The sequence below is a fragment of the Gorilla gorilla genome, chromosome 4, assembly GCF_029281585.2.
Source record: "Gorilla gorilla gorilla isolate KB3781 chromosome 4, NHGRI_mGorGor1-v2.1_pri, whole genome shotgun sequence".
In the NCBI taxonomy this organism is placed as follows: Eukaryota; Metazoa; Chordata; class Mammalia; order Primates; family Hominidae; genus Gorilla; species Gorilla gorilla.
In genome coordinates, this window is record NC_073228.2 from 98,077,934 (window position 1) to 98,096,549 (window position 18,616).

Consider the following 18,616-nt stretch of genomic DNA (forward strand, 5'->3'; position numbering starts at 1 on the left):
GTGACTTCCTTTAGATAAAAGACATTTAACTAAATAATGGATCCTCCAAAATGGTTATAATACTTGCCTGGTTCAGAAAGCATATACTGAAGATTAAACTAGTACATAATTATAGAGAATTTTACAAGAGCTATACAATGTTAAAGAATTAAAATGACATAACTATAATTTTATTAGCAATAGCTAAAAATACAGGAAGAGAGATATGAAGTGTAACACAATCATATTAGCTTCACCTGCATGCTATGTCCAGAGTAAACAAAGTATAATGATGACAATAAATATGACTACAGCCACACAGAAAGATAAGTGGATGACAGACACAGGAAAACCAAACCTAAGAAGAAAAATTCCCTTTTACCTAGGAACATTATATAAAAATAGGAGAATTGCTCAGTTAAAGAAGCCTAAAAAAAAAGTAACGATGATAAGAACAAAATAAAAAAACTGAAAGGCAGAGCTGTCAGCGTATAACAAGAAAGAGGCCACAGGGGTTTCTAGTCACTCAATTACCAAACACTATGTCTAAACACGCACAAAGAAAAGTGGCTCTTAAGGTCAGTGAGGCCTTAATGGATCCTGGAATGGCTATGGAGATGGATATCTATTCACCTTCATGAAAAAACCTGTAGTACAGATATTCCAGTAGGTGCTGATCACTGTCTCTTTTTTCCTATTTGACTAAGTCCCCTGTTACCAAGAAACTGAGTCAATTTTTTAAGCAATAGAATACTGGCACTTTGAAGTCCACAGTAATCACTTAGAACTGAAAGAAACTTATTTTCAGATGATAAAAATGTATTTTTTATATTAAAATGCTGCTCGATAAAGGACCACTTGAGTCCAGGAGTTCGAAACCAACCTGGGCAACATAGTGAGACCCTGTCTCTACAAATAATCAAAAATTAGCTAGGTGTGGTGGTGTGCACCTGTAGTCCCAGCTATTTGGCAAGCTGAGGCTGGAGAATTGCTTGAGGCCAGGAAGTCAAGGCTGCACTAAGCCATGACTGCACCACAGCACTCAGCTTGTGCAACAGAGTGAGACTCTGTCTCAAAAAAGAAAAAAGAGGGAAAAGGGAATCACATTTAAAAAAAAATGCTGCTAAATAATTTTTAAGGGGCTACAAATTAAGGTAGCCATGAATAAATTAAAGTTTTACTTGAACACTGAGAAAAGTTGACTTTCAAAATATGAGAATATCAGAATATTAAAGAAAAACAACAATGAAAATGAAAAATGTAATAATATTAATGAGTAAGGGGTAAGAGCAGTATTTTAGCTGGTCATTGGCTAATATTCACCTCAGTTTACATAGAACTCTGACTCTGCACATGGTAACTACAATGTACTTTCTATAAAGTTAGTGCTAATTTTAAATAGTAAGATATCTATATTAATAAAATAATTTCTTCTTCATTAACCTAATTAAGTTTGAACATACGGCTGTTCCAAGGCCATTTATCTTCAAACAGTGGTAATTTATTAAGCTAAGCTTTCATTAAGGAATACACATAATGGTCATTCCAGCGAACCACCTCACTTTATTACAAATCAATCTCAGACACCTTTTGGTTGGTAAGACTGCACCAAACAATTTTAGCAGTTACCAATTCATTGTGGAATACTCGTGAACACAATTAATTGCTGAAACATGATGCATGTAATAAACTACGTGAAAATTTGTAGTGAAGTTGTTAATTCATGTCTCCAGTGTTCTATACAAGTATGAGATATTTTACTATAATTGAGAATACTTTATGCCTATTTATGAGAGATGTGGATTAAACATAGGCATGATCATAATGTTTACTATCAAATCATGGGTTCCACAAAGAGCTGTCATTTAAAAAATGGTTCTTTTTCCCTTTTAAAATAGTTTTAACTATAAAACTAAAAGAGTTCATCACCAGGAAAAAAAAGGTTTGATGGTATTCTTTAAGTAAAAAGAACAACTATTTACAGACACCCACATACAAAAACCCACTCTCACTGAGACTTAAGAGAGCTTGGGAGAAAGCTAATAGCTATTGAAAAATAGTTGTGAAGAGAAGTTTCACAACAGTACCAAATATGTGATAATTTAAAGGGAAATATTAATTTCCTAAGACAAAATTCAGAGTTTTTAAGTTTACAAAATAAGGGAAACTTTATTAACCAAAGATGGGCATGATGCTTAAGTTTCATATAAAGTAAATCTCTCTTGCTTATTAGCTTTATATTCCAAATTTAAAATCAAAGGATAATCAGATCCATAATACAGAGTTATCTTCCATCTATAAAGATCAATAATGAAATTTAAACATATAACATGCTGTATACAGCCAATTATTTTGTGATTTGTTCTAGAAATTTGGAGACTGAAGTGAGTTTAAGGGTTCCCTAGAACTAGAAGTATTATAGAGTTAGCAGACTCAATATTAATTGTGTTGTATCAATAAATTAACCTAATGCTCTTTAAATATCATTCTTCAGAAACTCTGAAAGAAATAAAATTAACAAGAAAGGAAAACTGGGCAAAGTGACAAAATTCTACCCTGACTTTCCAGAAGACCAAATTTCAATATATACTTTAAATGAAGTAAAATGCTAGGCCTAAAGTCTAAACTAAGACAGTAAGTTTAAATTCAAAAAAGACTGGTATATTCATTCCCAGAAAGGTACTAAAATCTTGTCTGTAAAGGAAGAAAAATTTCCAAATAAACCAAGGGTTGATGTAGCTGTTACACAGAATAATATTTTATTGACTAATCCATCATAAGCACTTGGACCAGTGTCCATCACCTAAAAAACATTTAAATAAATATATGTTGAATAAATGAATAATGAGTGAATGACTAATAATGTGATCTTGCACTTGAGGTTACTTATGGAAAATCAAATAAAAAGGTTTCCTTTAAAAAAGGAACTATGGAATCAGTTCTGGAGAGGGACAATATTAAGAAATCCTCAAACCCTCGAATTTATAATAAAATAGCACTATCCAAAGAATTTTTCAAACTCATGCAACATTTCATGCAAACAAAATTATCTATATGCAAAGTGTTGTGCCTTAAATGAATTACTTTCATTAAGTCTCCCAGATTCTTACATATCATAAAATCATAAAGTTGTCAGGGACGGCAAAGATCCTCCAATCTAGTCCAACCACCGTTTCACACACGATTACAATCTCTTCATTTTAAAGCTTAATATTTTGTGGTTTACATTTAAAATAACAGGGGTTTGTGTTTTTTGTTTCGTTTTGTTTTTTGACAATTTGAGTCTGAGAACAAATCTCAAACTTTTTCACTCTGAAATGTCAAAATGTGCAAAATTCAAAAAAATGTTCTGCCAAAAAGGGAAGGAGCAGGGTTATGAAACAGGAAGCACCAGGAATGAATTTGGGAATGTATAGAGGAAACAACATACTATGTGTAGAAATAAGACATATTTTTAAAAACCAAGAAATATTTAAAGAGATAGTGAATGTCTAATGTAACAAAAACTGCACTGGTTTACTACAAATAAATAAAAATAAATTATTCCAGTGAAATGAGAAATGGTACAGGTAAGGGTAATCCTTTTAATTGAGTCATCATTTTCAAAGAGACTAGAAATCGGTTTTTACTTTATACTGAAGAGTATTCTTTATACGAACTACTGTGCAGAATGAGATGAGGTATACTAATAAGCATTTAAAATTATCGCTATCAACATAATAAACCCTAACATTTAAACTTATCACAGTCAACCCAAAACAAAAGTTTTCTTCTGAATTAAAAACTATTTTACTTGGAAATAAACATTTCATTTGAAATAAACATTTCTTTAAAATTTGACTTACTGGAATAGATATTTTTTTCAAATTACAATCCTTTTCCAGGAGCTCATATACATACTTCGTGATGATCTAAGTAGGAAAGAAATAACACATTAAGATCCAATGTCATCCATTATCAAAACTGACATAAATTTTGGTAAATTGTTGCAAGTTATTGCTCTGAGTAAATATCTCTTCATCTTGGAATGCTCTGATACTATATTAAGAGACTCCTAATTACCCATAATGGTTTACTTCCTGCTGCTGTATGAATAACTATGAACCTTTGTATTAAGGATTAGGAACAATTAATACACATTAACAAAAATATACACAACTTTCTCTTTTTCAAGAGAATACTCTGAAAGTATATTTTCTTTTTTCAGTGTTTCTAAAATTTGTTTCTCCTATTATTTTCCTATAGGCATTATATTTAATATATTAATGGCACCTTAGTGACTCTGAATCTCAACACCTCTTTTGTGTTCACTGAATCGAGGAGGAAAAAGTCAGAGGTATTCTAAACAGAAAAGGAAAACTCATCCAGAAAGTAAGGGACCTGTCAGTAACACTGCTTATGCTAGGAAGAAACACAGTTCCTCTAGATGTCCATGTCCTAATTCCTGGAACCTGTGAATAAGTTATGTGACATATTAAATGAACCAACAGATTTAACTGAAGTTTAGAACCTTGAAATGGCGAGATTTTCTAGCATTATCTGGGTGATGTATGTCTTTAAAAGTAGAAGATTACAGAAGAACAGTGGGTCAGAGAGATGCAAAGTGACTCAACTGGCTATTGCTTGTTTTCAACATGGAGGAAGAAAACAAGCCAAGAAATTTGGTAGCTTTTATAAAGTGGAATAACCTTCAGTTTACAGCAGTGAGAAAATGAGACCTCAGTCCTACAACTGCAAGGGACTGAATTCGGCCAGCAACCCTTATAAGCAGTAAACGAATTCTCCCCTAGATCCTAAAAACAGCTTGCTCACACCTTGATTTTAGCCCAGTGAAACTCATACGGGACTTCTGACCTACAGAATTGTTAAGATAATAAATTTGTGTTGCTTTAAGCCTCTAAATTTATAGTAATTTGTTATAGCAGCAAAAGAAAATCAACATACTATTTCTGTTAAGGAAGGCAAAGAGTAAGGAAACAGACACCTGGAATAAAAACAAATATTAAATACATGGTACTAATGGTCATTTTAAGGAGTGTTTCTCCACCCCAAAATGTCTTAAGTTATCTATGCAAAATACCTCAGAGAATAATTTTAGCAGAAACATAATTAAAAGTCAAATTTTATGAAACAAAATCACAGGATGATTTTTTTAGAAAATTAAGATGTCAATTGCTTTGGTGCTGTATTCGTAATCTAAAATAGATTCTTTATCCTGCTTTCTTCAAGGAGTCCAAAATTCTTTCTTCTATGTATACGCATTCATTTCATTTTAGAAACAGTATATTAGATGTATGCTAGAACAGCTTTATCTTGGCTGGTAATGGTAATTTAAAAAGCTATGATACTACATTAGAACTAGGTAATAAAATGCTAGTTATTAAACTAATAGTATTCTTACATTTCAACATAGTAGTTAAAATTATGTTGATTATACCTTCACTGGGATGTAGTGGTACTGTAGACTTATAAGAGTAAACTAAAAATGTGGAGGTTCAAACTAAACATATGTGTAAAGTTATATATTATGACCTGCTGCTTTAAGAGAAATAGATTAAATAAGATTAGCAAAATGAGTGGTTTAACATTTCTGAAAATATCCTACTATCTATGAAATCACAAAATATCCTTACATTTGAAGTAACAACAAAACCAATGAAATTTAATCCAAATGAATTCTACCACCATGCCAAACACTTGAGACATAATCTGAGAATTAAAAAATTAAATACTACTGACCTTACAAAAAGAAAAAAGCTGCACAAACTAGAAGTCAACAGCTCTTACTAGGTACATCAGTTAATCCTCAAGGTTTATACTACAAGATAATATAAAACAATTCAAAAACTCAAAAATTGCTTATTTAGCTTTGAAAACACGATAGAGCAAGTCTGGAATTTGCAACATAGCAAACCAAGTAATAAAACTATATATCAAGTAAGAGTTGGAGAAACACTACCTAACTTGCCTAATTTGCTTTGATCTCCAAATCCTTACTGTAGGAAAAAAGCAACCATAGATGCAATCATCTATCTTATAGGCAATTCTCCGTGTTCAGCATGCTCTCCTCAGCTCTAGTCATCCTCCAAAATACAGATCACATGTCAACTCCTTCAGGTAACTCTCACGGTCTCATCCCAACCCTCCAAGGTATGGCAAAGTGTCTCACCTCTATTTGCCTCTGGACATGACTGAATATCATTGTCTAATATACTACTCGAATATCGTTACCTGTCTGTTACACATCTACTTATAGAACACTATAATTTCGGTCTCCTACCTTTATTCCTTCTTGTATTCACAGGATACTCTGGCATACAGAAGATACTTAAAATTGTACATGAATTCTCCTCTCTGTCCATCCTGTCTACATCTTTTGAGGGAGATACAAGTTCAAGATTTAAAAAAAAAAAACATTTTCTAATTGCTAAATCAAGGCTTAGGAAGAAAGCATCAAGGACTCATTCATTGCCTTCCAGATTGCATAGAATTGCACTCTGCATTTAGAAAAACCAAAAAATGAAAAAGATAATTTCAAAAAGGAGATGAAAAAAGTATTTCTTTCCAAATGTCATCTGTGTTCAAATGTTCACTGGGAGCTGTGTTTATAGATGGAAAAGAAAAGGCTTAAGAGACTACGCAGGCTCTAAAATTATGTTTTCATTCTAATAAGAAACAGAGAATTTCCGTTGTCTGGTCTGATGTATATAGAGCTTGGAAGTAGGTACTACTGACCTTACAAAAACAAAAAAGGCTGAACAAACTGAAAGTCAACAACTCTCATTAGATCCATCAGAGAAGTGAGGCCACAGAGCAAACTGCTTCCCTGAAAATGGAGAGAGACAGACAAGCAGATATAAAATCAGTTTACAGGGTACCTCAGCTGAAGCCAGTACTAACGTAAGAACACTTCAAACTGCAACGGAGGAACTGCTGGCGGGGTGTGGACTAGCTTAAGAGTTAAAAACTAGGAGGAGGTTCAACCTTAAGGGGGAGGGGACAAATTTTTATGAGTTTTACTTCCAGGAGGGCTACTAGGTTCTCACTATGAAGACTACATAAAAACTCTCCCGCAGGGGAAGGGTAAAAGTAACCATTTAAAAATACTCCAGAGCTCTCTATTGTCTTTAACAATGCCTGCAATAGTTGAAGAGAAACTATTTTACCAGAACCTAGCTGACCTGGCAGAAAGGTAAATGCCCAGCTCCGGCTCATTTAAGAGATGAGACCTAATAGAGGACTATAGAATATCTCCCCATCTACCCTAAGTTACCACCATATCAACAGAGTTCCTATAAAATACCAGGGGATTACAGCTAAAATAACTCTAAGAGTCAGGCCCTTTTTAAGGACCCTAGAAAAAAACCAAAGACAATAGAGGAGACAAAAACAAAGAACCTAGAGGAAACTGTAGCCTCTGACATGCAGCTAAAGCAAACAATAAACACAATCTAATGCCTAGCCAAATAAACATAAAATCTCACACTAAAGACCTATTTACTTCAGTTCCTTTCACCTGATATATGATATCAGGCTTTCAACAAGTAGTTACCAGGCTGCTAAAAGGCAAAAACAAACAAACAAAACCCCCATGATCTGAAGAGACAAACCAAACATCAGAACTAGACTCAGATATAGCAGAGATAGTGGAATCATCAGATTAGGAATTTAAAACAACTATAATATGTTAAGGCTTTATTGGAAAAATGCACCACATACAGGAACAGATGGGTAATGTAAGGAGAAACATGGAAACCAAGATACAATAAAAAGTAAATGTTAGATCACAACCACTGTAACAAAAATGAAGACTGGGTTTATTAGGCTAATTAGTAGACTGGACATGGCCAAGGAAAGACTCAATGAGCTTAAAGATAAGTTAATGGAAATGCTCAAAATGTAAATGCAAAGAGAAAACAAGAATGAAAAGACAATACAGAATGTTAGAGAACTGTGGGGCAATCACACAAGGTATAACTTATGCATAATGAGAATACAAGGAGGAGAAGAGAGAAGAAACAGAAAATATTTGAAGCAATAATGGTTGAGAATATTCCAAAATTAATGACAGATAAAAAGTAATAGATCCAGGAAGTGCAGACAGCATCAAGCTGGATAAATAAAACGAAGAAACAAATAAAAAAAAACTATACCTTGCCAAAGTGAAAATCTTAAAAGAAGCTGGTGGGGGAAGGGTGGAAATTTACTTACAGAGGAACAAGGATGAGAATTACATTGGACTTCTCTTACAAACTATGTAAGCAAGAAGACAGAGGAGAGAATTACTCAGTGTTGAAAGAAACCCCACCAACCTAGAATTTTATATCCTGCAAAGTTATCCTTCAAAAGTGAGGGAGAAATAATGACTTTCTGAGACAAATAAAAATTTAGGGAATTTTTCTCTTCTTCTTTTTTTTTTTTTTTTGCCAGTAAACTTGCCTCACAAGAAATGTTAAAACTTATTTCAGAGAAAATGAAAATTACAGAGGTCAGGAATTTGGATCAACACAAAGAAACAGGAGTGTCAGACAAGAAAGAAATGAAGGTAAAATAAAATATTTTATTATTCTTATTTGATCTAACAGATAACAGTTTGTTTAAAATAATAACAGCAACAATGTATTTTGTGATTAGAGATAAGCAGAATGAATGTCGGCAATGTTATAAGTGACAAGACAGGAGAACTGATTATACTGTTATAAGGTACTTGTACTACACATGAAGATGTCTAGTGTCATTTGAAAGAAACACTGGAAAGAAAAATCTACTACACCTGGCAATTTTCCTGGATTTCTTCTGATTCCTAAGAAGCTGCCATAAAGATAAAAGTTAAATGAATCCACAATGGAAGTGACAGAAAAATAATTTTGAGATTATATATTCATGGAATAAATATCCTGACTACTAATACAGTAATGCCCTCAAGGAATTAGAGTCTGACTCAAATTTTTCCAGCTCAGAGTTTCTGCATGCAGGGATTAAAGAAAATTGTTAAAAGGAGAGCAGGGGTGATCAATGAAATAAAACACAGAAATAAGGAAAATGAAGTATAATAAAAATCACTTCTCCATGGAGCACTTCCAATAGAAGGGTTATATTCATCCTACTATGAATTTACTTTTGACATTTATTAAGCACTTACTATGTGCTTATCATGTTCCTCATTCATCTCAGCATTACTTCAGGTCTTTAATTAAATAAGAAGCCAGCAATGATAACCTTTAGTCCAGTAACAGCACTGAAATTACTCTAGCTAGTTATAATTTAAGGGGGTGGGGAAGAGTGACATTAAGAAGCCTCCTAGAAGGTACTACAGATCCTTTTGAGAAATAAAATGTAATACACGATAATATATATTACTGCATAGGTAAAGTAAATAATATAAATACTTCAATTAAACACAAAGTTTATTTTATTACCAGATATTCAAGCTTTCATTCTTTCTTCCTCAGAAGAAAATTTCTCAATAGTAACAAACTAAATTTGGCCTTATTGATTCACAGCAATAACAACTGTTATTTTACAACTTTATTAACTACATAAGATAAAAAATTTCTATATTAGGCCTATTAGGAGAGTAAGAACATCAGCCCAAGACATAAAACACCAATACCCATACATCACCAGTCATACCCATCCCTATAGATGACACGTAAATGCTAAGAGAATCCTGACTTTAAACGTAAAGGTGGATAAATTGAATCAAAAGGGAAACTCTAAAAGATTTAAATATATCTTTAAAATTTTTATGCCTCTTTCAACCAAATAAAATCTTAGAAAACAGACTCAGTAAGTATCTGAATTAATAAAATATGAACTAAAACATTAGAAGAAATCATTTTTTAAAAGTTTTTAAACACCTGAAACATTTTAAAAGAAAAATAACTTTTAAATGCTTAAAATATTTTAAAATAAACCATTTTTTCCGTGCTTGCATAGCGGTAAGTATACCTACCTGTTACGTGGGACACTGGGGTTTGATTCTCCCCACAACCAAAAAAAGAAAAGAAACAATTTGTAAACAGCCTTAGGATAATAAATCATTGCCTAGTAGAAATTTGGTTCTAAATGGCAGAATGAAATTAGGTCATTTATAATGAATACACTTAAGTGATAATAATACTCTGTTTTCTGCTTGAAATAATTACATATATCATGTTTACATTAAATGGATACTTACAAAACAGTTGAAAATAGTTTACTTTTACATAAGCATCTTCTTTTAACATTATTCGTTTGCTTAGAAAGCCCTGATTTCACAAATGAGCCCAAAGGAGTCAAAACAAGCAATATGATTTATCACACTACAATGTATCACAAATGTAAATGAAGTTTGATATTATAAGCTCTTACTATATTGAAAGTTTAAAAATATTTTGAAGATAAACTTTCGCTTTTTTTTTAAATTTGAGATGGAGTCTTGCACAGTTGCCCAGGCTGGAGTGCAGTGGCGCGATCTCAGCTCACTGCAAGCTCTGTCTCCTGGGTTCACGCCATTCTCCTGCCTCAGCCACCCGAGTAGCTCGGACTACAGGTGCCCACGACCACGCTCGGCTAATTTTTTGTACTTTTAGTAGAGACGGGATTTCACCCTGTTAGCCAGGATGGTCTCGATCTCCTGACCTCATGATCCGCCCGCCTCGGCCTCCCAAAAACTTTCACTTTTAACAATATTTAGCCAGGCATGGTGGGTCACACCTGTAATCCCAGAACTTTGGGAGGCCAAGGCAGGTGGATCACCTGAGATCAGGGGTTCGAAACCAGCCTGGCCAACATGGCAAAACCCCGTCTCTACTAAAAATACAAAATTAGCCAGGCATGGTGGTGCAAGCCTGTAATCCCAGCTACTTGGGAGGCTGAGGCAGGAGAATCACTTGAACCTGGGAGGCAGAAGTTGCAGTGAGCTGAAATAGCACCATTGCACTCCAGCCTGGGCAACGAGAACAAGACTCCGTCTCAAAAATAAATAAATAATAAATAAATAAATAAAAATAAATAAAACAAAAAAACAATATTTATTCTATCTATTCCATGTTACTCAGTTTCACTTTGCTTATTATGATTAATAAAAATACAATTTAAAATCCTCAAACCATTTATTTTGAGAGGCAGAGGCTTCAAGATCTTTGTATTCAGTATGTAACTGAATAATTGGTTGGATTCCTCAATTTAAAATATACCAATAAATGGGGGATAGTGCCCCACCAGGTCTCAGGAGCAGAAGGGAGGCAGATCTCACTCCTGGAAATCTAATCCTTGGCATGGTCTGCCACCGAAGGAGTAGGGAGCAAATCCTGCCAAAGTCCTACTTGGGTCAAAGGAAATGCAAGAGTGGTGCCAGTTGCTGAAGGAAGCACCCACCAAAGCCTCTGAATGGACAAGGACGAGGGGAGTAATCTCTCGCCTCCCTGCCCCTTTTCTCAGTTCACTGTTGTGAACTTGGCAAAGGCTCTTCCCACCAGGATTTATGAGCATGGCCTTAAAGAGACAACTTCTTGAGTTTCTCCAGTGGCTTCACCCCTACTGAAGGTGAACACTGGCTGGGGGAGGGTGCTTTTCACGCTTCTCCATTGCCTCTGCTCCTGCACCCACCAACCAGCTCTTACAATTAAGTGCTACCTACTGACTGTAGCCTGAAATACATGACCAATCAAAATTACATTGCTAAAACAAGCAACATCTGAGAAAGCCAGTTAACAAACCTATCTATATCCAAGAAACCCATATAGAGCCTTGGCACCCTGAAGTGCCAAGAAACAAATCCAATCAATCACAAACAATACACACCACAGTCATACCCACAAGGGAAAAAAGAATAACAAATCAAGACGCCCCATCCAAATGATAGCAAACTAAAAAAAAAAAAAAAAAAAAAAAAAGAGAGAGAAGTATCAGCTCTCTTACATGAGAATGAACAGTGCAAGAACTCTGGCAATACAAAAAGCCAGAGTGTTTCATCATCTCTAAATGATCCCACTAGTTCCCCAGCAATGGATCCTAACCAGAATAAAAATTCTGAAATGACAGATAATTCAGAATATGGGTGGCAAAGAAACTGAATGGGACCCAGAAGGAAGCTGAAATCCAACACGAAGAAATCAGAAAAACAATTCAGAAACTGAAGATGACATAGCTGCTATATTAAGAAAGAACCAAACGGAACTTCTGGTATTGAAAAATTCACTACAGGGGGCTTGGTGTGGTGGCTCACGCCTGTAATCTTAGCACTTTGTAAGGTCAAAGCAGGAGGATCTCTTGAACCCAGGAGTTCAAGACCAGCCTGGGCAACATAGGGAGACCTTGTCTCTTAAAAAAAAAAAAAAAAAGAGAAAACTCACTACAGGAATTTCTTTTTCTTTTCCTTTTGGAGACAGTCTCGCTCTGTTGCCCGAGCTGGAATGCAGTAGCATGATCATAGCTCACTGCAGCCTCAAACTCCTGGGCTCAACTGATCCTCCCACTTTAGCCACTGAAGCAGCTGGGACTACAGGTGCATGTCACCATGCCCAGATAATTTTAAAATTTTTTTCATAGAAACCAGATCTCACTATGTTGGCCAGGCTGGTCTTGAACTCCTTGAACTTGGCCTCCCAGTAGTTCTAACATGAATAGTTCTAGGCGTGAGCCACTGTGCCCAGCCAGGAATTTCAAACTACAATTGGAAGTCTTAACAACAGAATACATCAAGCAGAAGAAGGAATCTCAGAGCTCAAAGACTGGCCCTTCCAAGTCAACCCAGACAAAAATAAAGAAAAAATAATTGTAAAAACTGAGTAAAGCCTTCAAGAAATATGGGATTATGTAAAGTGACCAAATCTATGACTTACTGGCATTCCTGAGTGAGAAGAGAAAGTAAGCAAGTAGGAAAACATATTTGAGGATATAATTAAGAAGTTTCTCTAATCTTGCTTAAATTGGTCAACATGCAGATACAAGAAATCCAGAGAACTCCCGCAAGATACTATACAAGATGACCTTCCCCAAGACACACAGTCATCAGACTATCCAAGATCAATGCAAAAATTCTTAAAAGGCAGCCATGGAAAAGAATCACATCACCAATAAAAGAAAATCCATGAGATTACCAGCAGAATTCTCAGCAGAAACCTTATAAGCCAAAAGAGACTGGGGACCCATTTTTAGCATTCTTTAAGAAAAGAAATTTCTGCCAAGAATTTCATATCCCACCCAACTAAGCTTCACAAACAAAAGAGAAATACAATTGTCCCCAGACAAGCAACCGCTAAAGGAATTGATCACTAGCAAAAAATGCTTATGGGGTATCTGAACATGGAAATGAAAGAATGATACTTGCTACCACAAAAGCACATGCAAGCACATAGCCTACAGACCCAATAAAGCAACTACACAATTGAGACTACCATGCAACTAGCTAACGACACCACACAGGAAGAAAACCTCAAATATCAATATTAACCTTGAATGCAAACAATGTATACACTCCACTTAAAAGACACTGAGTGGCAAACTGGATGGAAAAACAAGACCCATCCTTCTACTGTCTTCAAGAGAGCAATCTCACATGTAATGACACACAAAGGCTCAAAGTAAAGATCTATCTATACAGAAAGATCTTTCTCAAAGTAAAGATCTATCTATACAGAAAGATCTTTCTCAAAGTAAAAATCTTTCTATAGAGAAAGATCTATCATGCAAGTAAAAACAAAAAAGGGCAGAGGTTGTTATTCCTATATCAGATAAAATAGACTTTAACAATAAAAAGGACAAAAAGTAATATTACATAATGATAAAGGGTTTTATTCAACAAATAAATAGGCACCCAACATTGGAGCACCCAAATCTATAAAACAATTACTTCTAGACCTAAGAAAAGACTTATATAGCCACACAATAATAAGGGGAGAATTTAACACCCCACAAAAGCTATTAAACAGATCATCAAGGCAGAAAACAAACAAAAATCTGAACTTAAATTTGACACTTAATTAATTGAACCTAATAGACATCTATGGAATACTCCACCCAACAACAACAAAATATATATTATTCTCATCTGCACACAGAACATATTTCAGGATTGGTGACATGCTTGGTCATAATACAAGTCTTGGTAAAGTTTTTGAAAAAACTAAATTAAAAAATAAAATAAATAAAAAATGAATCATACGAAACATCTTCTCAGACCATGGTGGAATAAAAATAGAAATCAACACCATGAAGAACTCTCAAAACCACACAAACTATATATGGATATCATTACATAAAAGTCTTGAATGACTTCTGGATAAACAATGAAATTAAAGCAAAAATCAAAAAATTCTTTTAAACAAACAAAAATAGAGACACATACACCTCTGGGATGTGGCAAAAGCATTCAGAGGAAAGTTTGTAGTGCTAAATGACTGCATCAAGAAAACAGAAAAATCTTAGCTGGGCGTGGTGGCTCATGCCTGTAATCCCAGCACTTTGGGAGGCTGAGGCAGGCAGATCAAGAGATCAGGAGATGGAGACCACCCTGGCTAACATGGTGAAACTCTGTCTCTACTAAAAAAATACAAAAAATTAGCTGGGCATGGTAGCGAGCACCTTGTAGTCCCAGCTACTCCAGAGGCTGAGGCAGGAGAATCCTGTGAACCCGGGAGGCGGAGCTTGCAGTGATCCGAGATCATGCCACTGCACTCCAGCCTGGGACACAGAGCAAGACTTCATCTCAAAAAAAAAAAAAAAAAAAAAAGGAAAACAGAAAAATCTCAAAATTAACAACCCATCCTTGCACCTAAGGGAACTAGAAAAACAAGAACAAACTAAATTCAAAGCTGGTAGAAGGAAAAAATAATCAAAATCAGAACAGAACTAAATGAAATTGAGACCCCAAAAAACCATCCAAATGATCAACAAAATAAAAAATTTGGTTCTTTGAAAGATAAATAAAATTGATAAACTGTTAGCTAGATTAACAAAGAAAATAAATCTATGCACAATCAGAAATGACAAAGATGACATCACAATTGATCCCAGAGAGATATAAAAGATCCTCAGAGACTACTATATACATCTCTATGCACACAGACTAGAAAATTTAGAGGAAATGGATACATTCCCTGAAACACACAACCTCCCAAGATAGAATGAGGAAGAAACAACAATATCGAACAAGTGATGAAGCTGAATCAGTAATTTAAAAAAACTACCAACCAAAAAAAGCCCTGGAACAGATTGATTCACAGCTGAATTCTACCAATTCTACTAGATACGCAAAGAGCTAGTACCAATCCCATTGAAACTATCACAAAAAGTCAAGGAGGAGGGACTCCTCCCTAACTCCCTATCCCAATCTGGTAAAGATACAATACGAAAAGAAAACTACAGGTCAATATCCCTGATGAACAGAGACCAATCAATCCTCAACAAAATATTAGCAAATCGAATCCAGCAGCACATCAAAAAGTTAATTCACCATGATCAAGTGGGCTTTATTCCTGGAATGCAAGGATAGTTCACCATATGCAAATCAATAAATGTGATTCATTACATAAACAGAATTAAAAACAAAAATGATTTTTGGTTATTTATTGTTATTGAGATGATCATTCATCTCAACACACACAGAAAAATGCTTTCATTAAATCCAACATCCTTCATGATAAAAACCCTCAACAAACTAGCCATCAAAGGAACACATCTCAAAATAATAAGAGTCATCTATGAAAAACACACCCAATATCATACCGTACAGGCAAAAGTTAGAAGTATTCCCCCTAAGAAGATATCCAGTCTCATCACTCCTATTCAAGATAGTACTGAAAGTCCTAGCCAGAGCAATCAGGCAAGAGGAAGAAATAAAAGGTATCTGATATGGTTTGGCTCTCTGTCCCAAACTTCAAGTCTCATCTCGAATTGTAATCCCCACCTCTCAAGGGAGGGAAGTGATTACATTATGGGGACAGTTTCCCCCTTTCTGTTCTCATGATAGTGAGTGAATTTTCATGAGATCTGATGGTTTCATAAACAGGAGTTTTTCCTGTGCTCTCACATGCTTGAACTTCTCTCTCCTGCTGGATGTGAAGAAGGTCCTTGCTTGCCCTTTGCTTTCTGCTATGATTGTAAATTTCCTGAGGCCAATTAAAACCCTTTCCTTTACAAATTACACAGACTTGGGTATTTCTTTATAGAAGTGTGAGAATGAACTACTACAGCATCTAAATAGGAAAAGAGAAAGTCACATTATCTCTTTTCATTGCTGATATGATTCTATATCTAGAAAACCCTAAAGATTCCACTATATGACTCCTAGACATGATAAATGACTTCAGCTAACTCTCAGGACAGAAAATCGAAACACAAAAATTAGCATTTCTATATACCAATAACATTCAAGCTGAGAACCAAATTAAGAATGCAATACCATTTACAATAGCCACTAAAAAAAAAATCTAAAAATACATCTAACATGGGAGGCAAAAGATCTCTAGAAGGAGAATTGCAAAACAGTGCTGAAAGACTCACAGATGACAAAAACAAATGGAAAAGAATTTCATGCTAATGAGTTGGAGGAATCAATATCATTAAAATATTTATACTGCCCAAAGCAATCTATGGATTCAATGATATTCCTATCAAATTACCAACGTCATTTTTCACAGAATTAGAAAAAGCTATTCTAAAATTCACATGGAACCAAAAAAGAGACCAAATAGTCAAGCCAATCCTAAGCAAAAAAAAAAAAAAAATCAAGCTGGAAGCATCACATTACCTGACTTGAAACTATGCTACAAGGCTACAGTAAACAAAACGTCATGGTACTGGTACAAAAAGAGATACATAGGCCAATGGAACAGAATACAGACCCCCTGAAATAAAGTCACACACCACCAACCAACTGATCTTCAACAAAGTCAGTAAAAATAAACAATGGGGAAAGGATACCCTATTCAATAAATGGTGCTGGGAAAATTGGCTAACCATAGGCAGAAGAATAAAACTTGACCCCTACTTCTTACCATATAGAAAAATTAACCCAACATGGATTGAAGACTTACATGTAAGACCTCAAACTAAAAATCCTAGAAGAGAACCTAGGAAATACTCTTCCAGATGGTGGCCTAAGCAAAGAATTTATGACAAAGTCCTCAAAAGCAAATGCAACAAAAACAAAAATTGACAACTGGGACCTAATTAAACTACAGAGCTTCTGCGCTACAAAGGAAACTGTCAAATGAGTTAACTGACAATCTATAGAACAGAAGAAATTATTTTAAAACTATGCATCTGACAAAGGATTAATATCTAGAATCTGTAAGCTGCTTAAACTATTGAACAACCAAAAAACAAATAACCTCATCAAAAAGTGGGCAAAGGTCCACTTTTGAACAGTTCTCAAAAGAGATATACAAGCAGCCAACAAACATGAAAAAATGCTCAAATCACTAATCACCAGAGAGATGCAAATCAAAGCCACTATGAGATACCTTCTGACAATATTCAGAATGGCTGTTATTCAAAAGTTAGAAAATAAAAGATGTTGGTGAGGCTGCAGAGGAAAGAGAACACTTATACATTGTTGGTGGGAATGTAAGTTAGTTAGCCCCTGTGGAAAGCAGTTTGTTGATTTCTGAAAGAACTAAAAATGGACTTAGCACTCAAACCAGCAATCCCATTACTGTGTATACAACCAAAGAAAAATAAATCATTCTACCAAAAAGATACCTGCACTCATATGTTTATTGTAGCACTATTCACAATAGCAAAGACATAGAGTCAACCCAGGTGTCCATCGATAGTATGGACTGAATAAAGAAAATGTGGTACACATACATGATGGAATACTATGCAGCCAGAAAAAAGAATGAAATCATGTCCTTTGCAGCACCATGGATGCAGCTGAAGACCATTATCCTAAGTGAATTAATGCAGAAACAAAACCAAACACTACATGTTCTCACTTATAAGTGAGAGCTAAACATTGGGTACACATGGGCACAAAGATGGGAACAATAAACACTAGGGAATGCAAAAGTAGGCAGGGAGGGAAGAAAGGAGGGAAGGTAAGGGTTGAAAAACTAACTATCAGGTACTATGTTCACTAGTTGGTTGATGAACTCATTAGATGCCCAGACCTCAGCATCATGCAATATACCCATGTAACAAATCTGCACATGTACCCACTGAATCCAAAATTTAAAAATAAATAAAATATTCTTTCTATATTACAAAAAATAAAATGTACCAAGATTATAGATACCAGTGGCTGGAACGGGTTGGGGGGGGGGGGTTGAGGGTGGAATGAAGAGATGGTAGTTAATGGATACAAACATACAGTTAGGTGGAAGGTAAAAATTCTAATGTTTGATAACAGAGTAGGGCAATTATGATTAGCAATAATGTACTGCATGTTAAGTAGCTAGAAGAGAGTACTTAAAATGTTCTTAACACACTGAAATGGTCAAGGTGACAAATACCCCAGATACCCTGTCTTCATCATTACACATTCGATGCATATAACAAAGTATCACAAGTACCCCATAAATGTGTAAAATAATATGTATCAGTAACAGGAAATAAAAACTTACATCTTTTTAAAAACCAGTCTTACTCATTTCATCTCTAAACAGACCAATTGCAATTGGTAGGAGATTTCAGCTTTGAGCAATTACCT

At 34.9% G+C, this 18,616-nt stretch overlaps 1 protein-coding gene across 16 annotated transcripts in view; it reads right to left on the bottom strand.

Moving 5' to 3' along the window:
* Positions 1-18,616, bottom strand: part of ARB2A (ARB2 cotranscriptional regulator A) — a 493,438-nt gene that overhangs the window by 342,178 nt on the left and 132,644 nt on the right. For all 16 annotated transcript variants that reach the window (XM_019027554.4, XM_055387115.2, XM_055387122.2 and 13 more), the window contains one exon: positions 3,825-3,890. In XM_019027554.4, the coding sequence (XP_018883099.1) occupies positions 3,825-3,890 (66 nt within the window). The remainder of the gene's footprint in view (positions 1-3,824; positions 3,891-18,616) is intronic.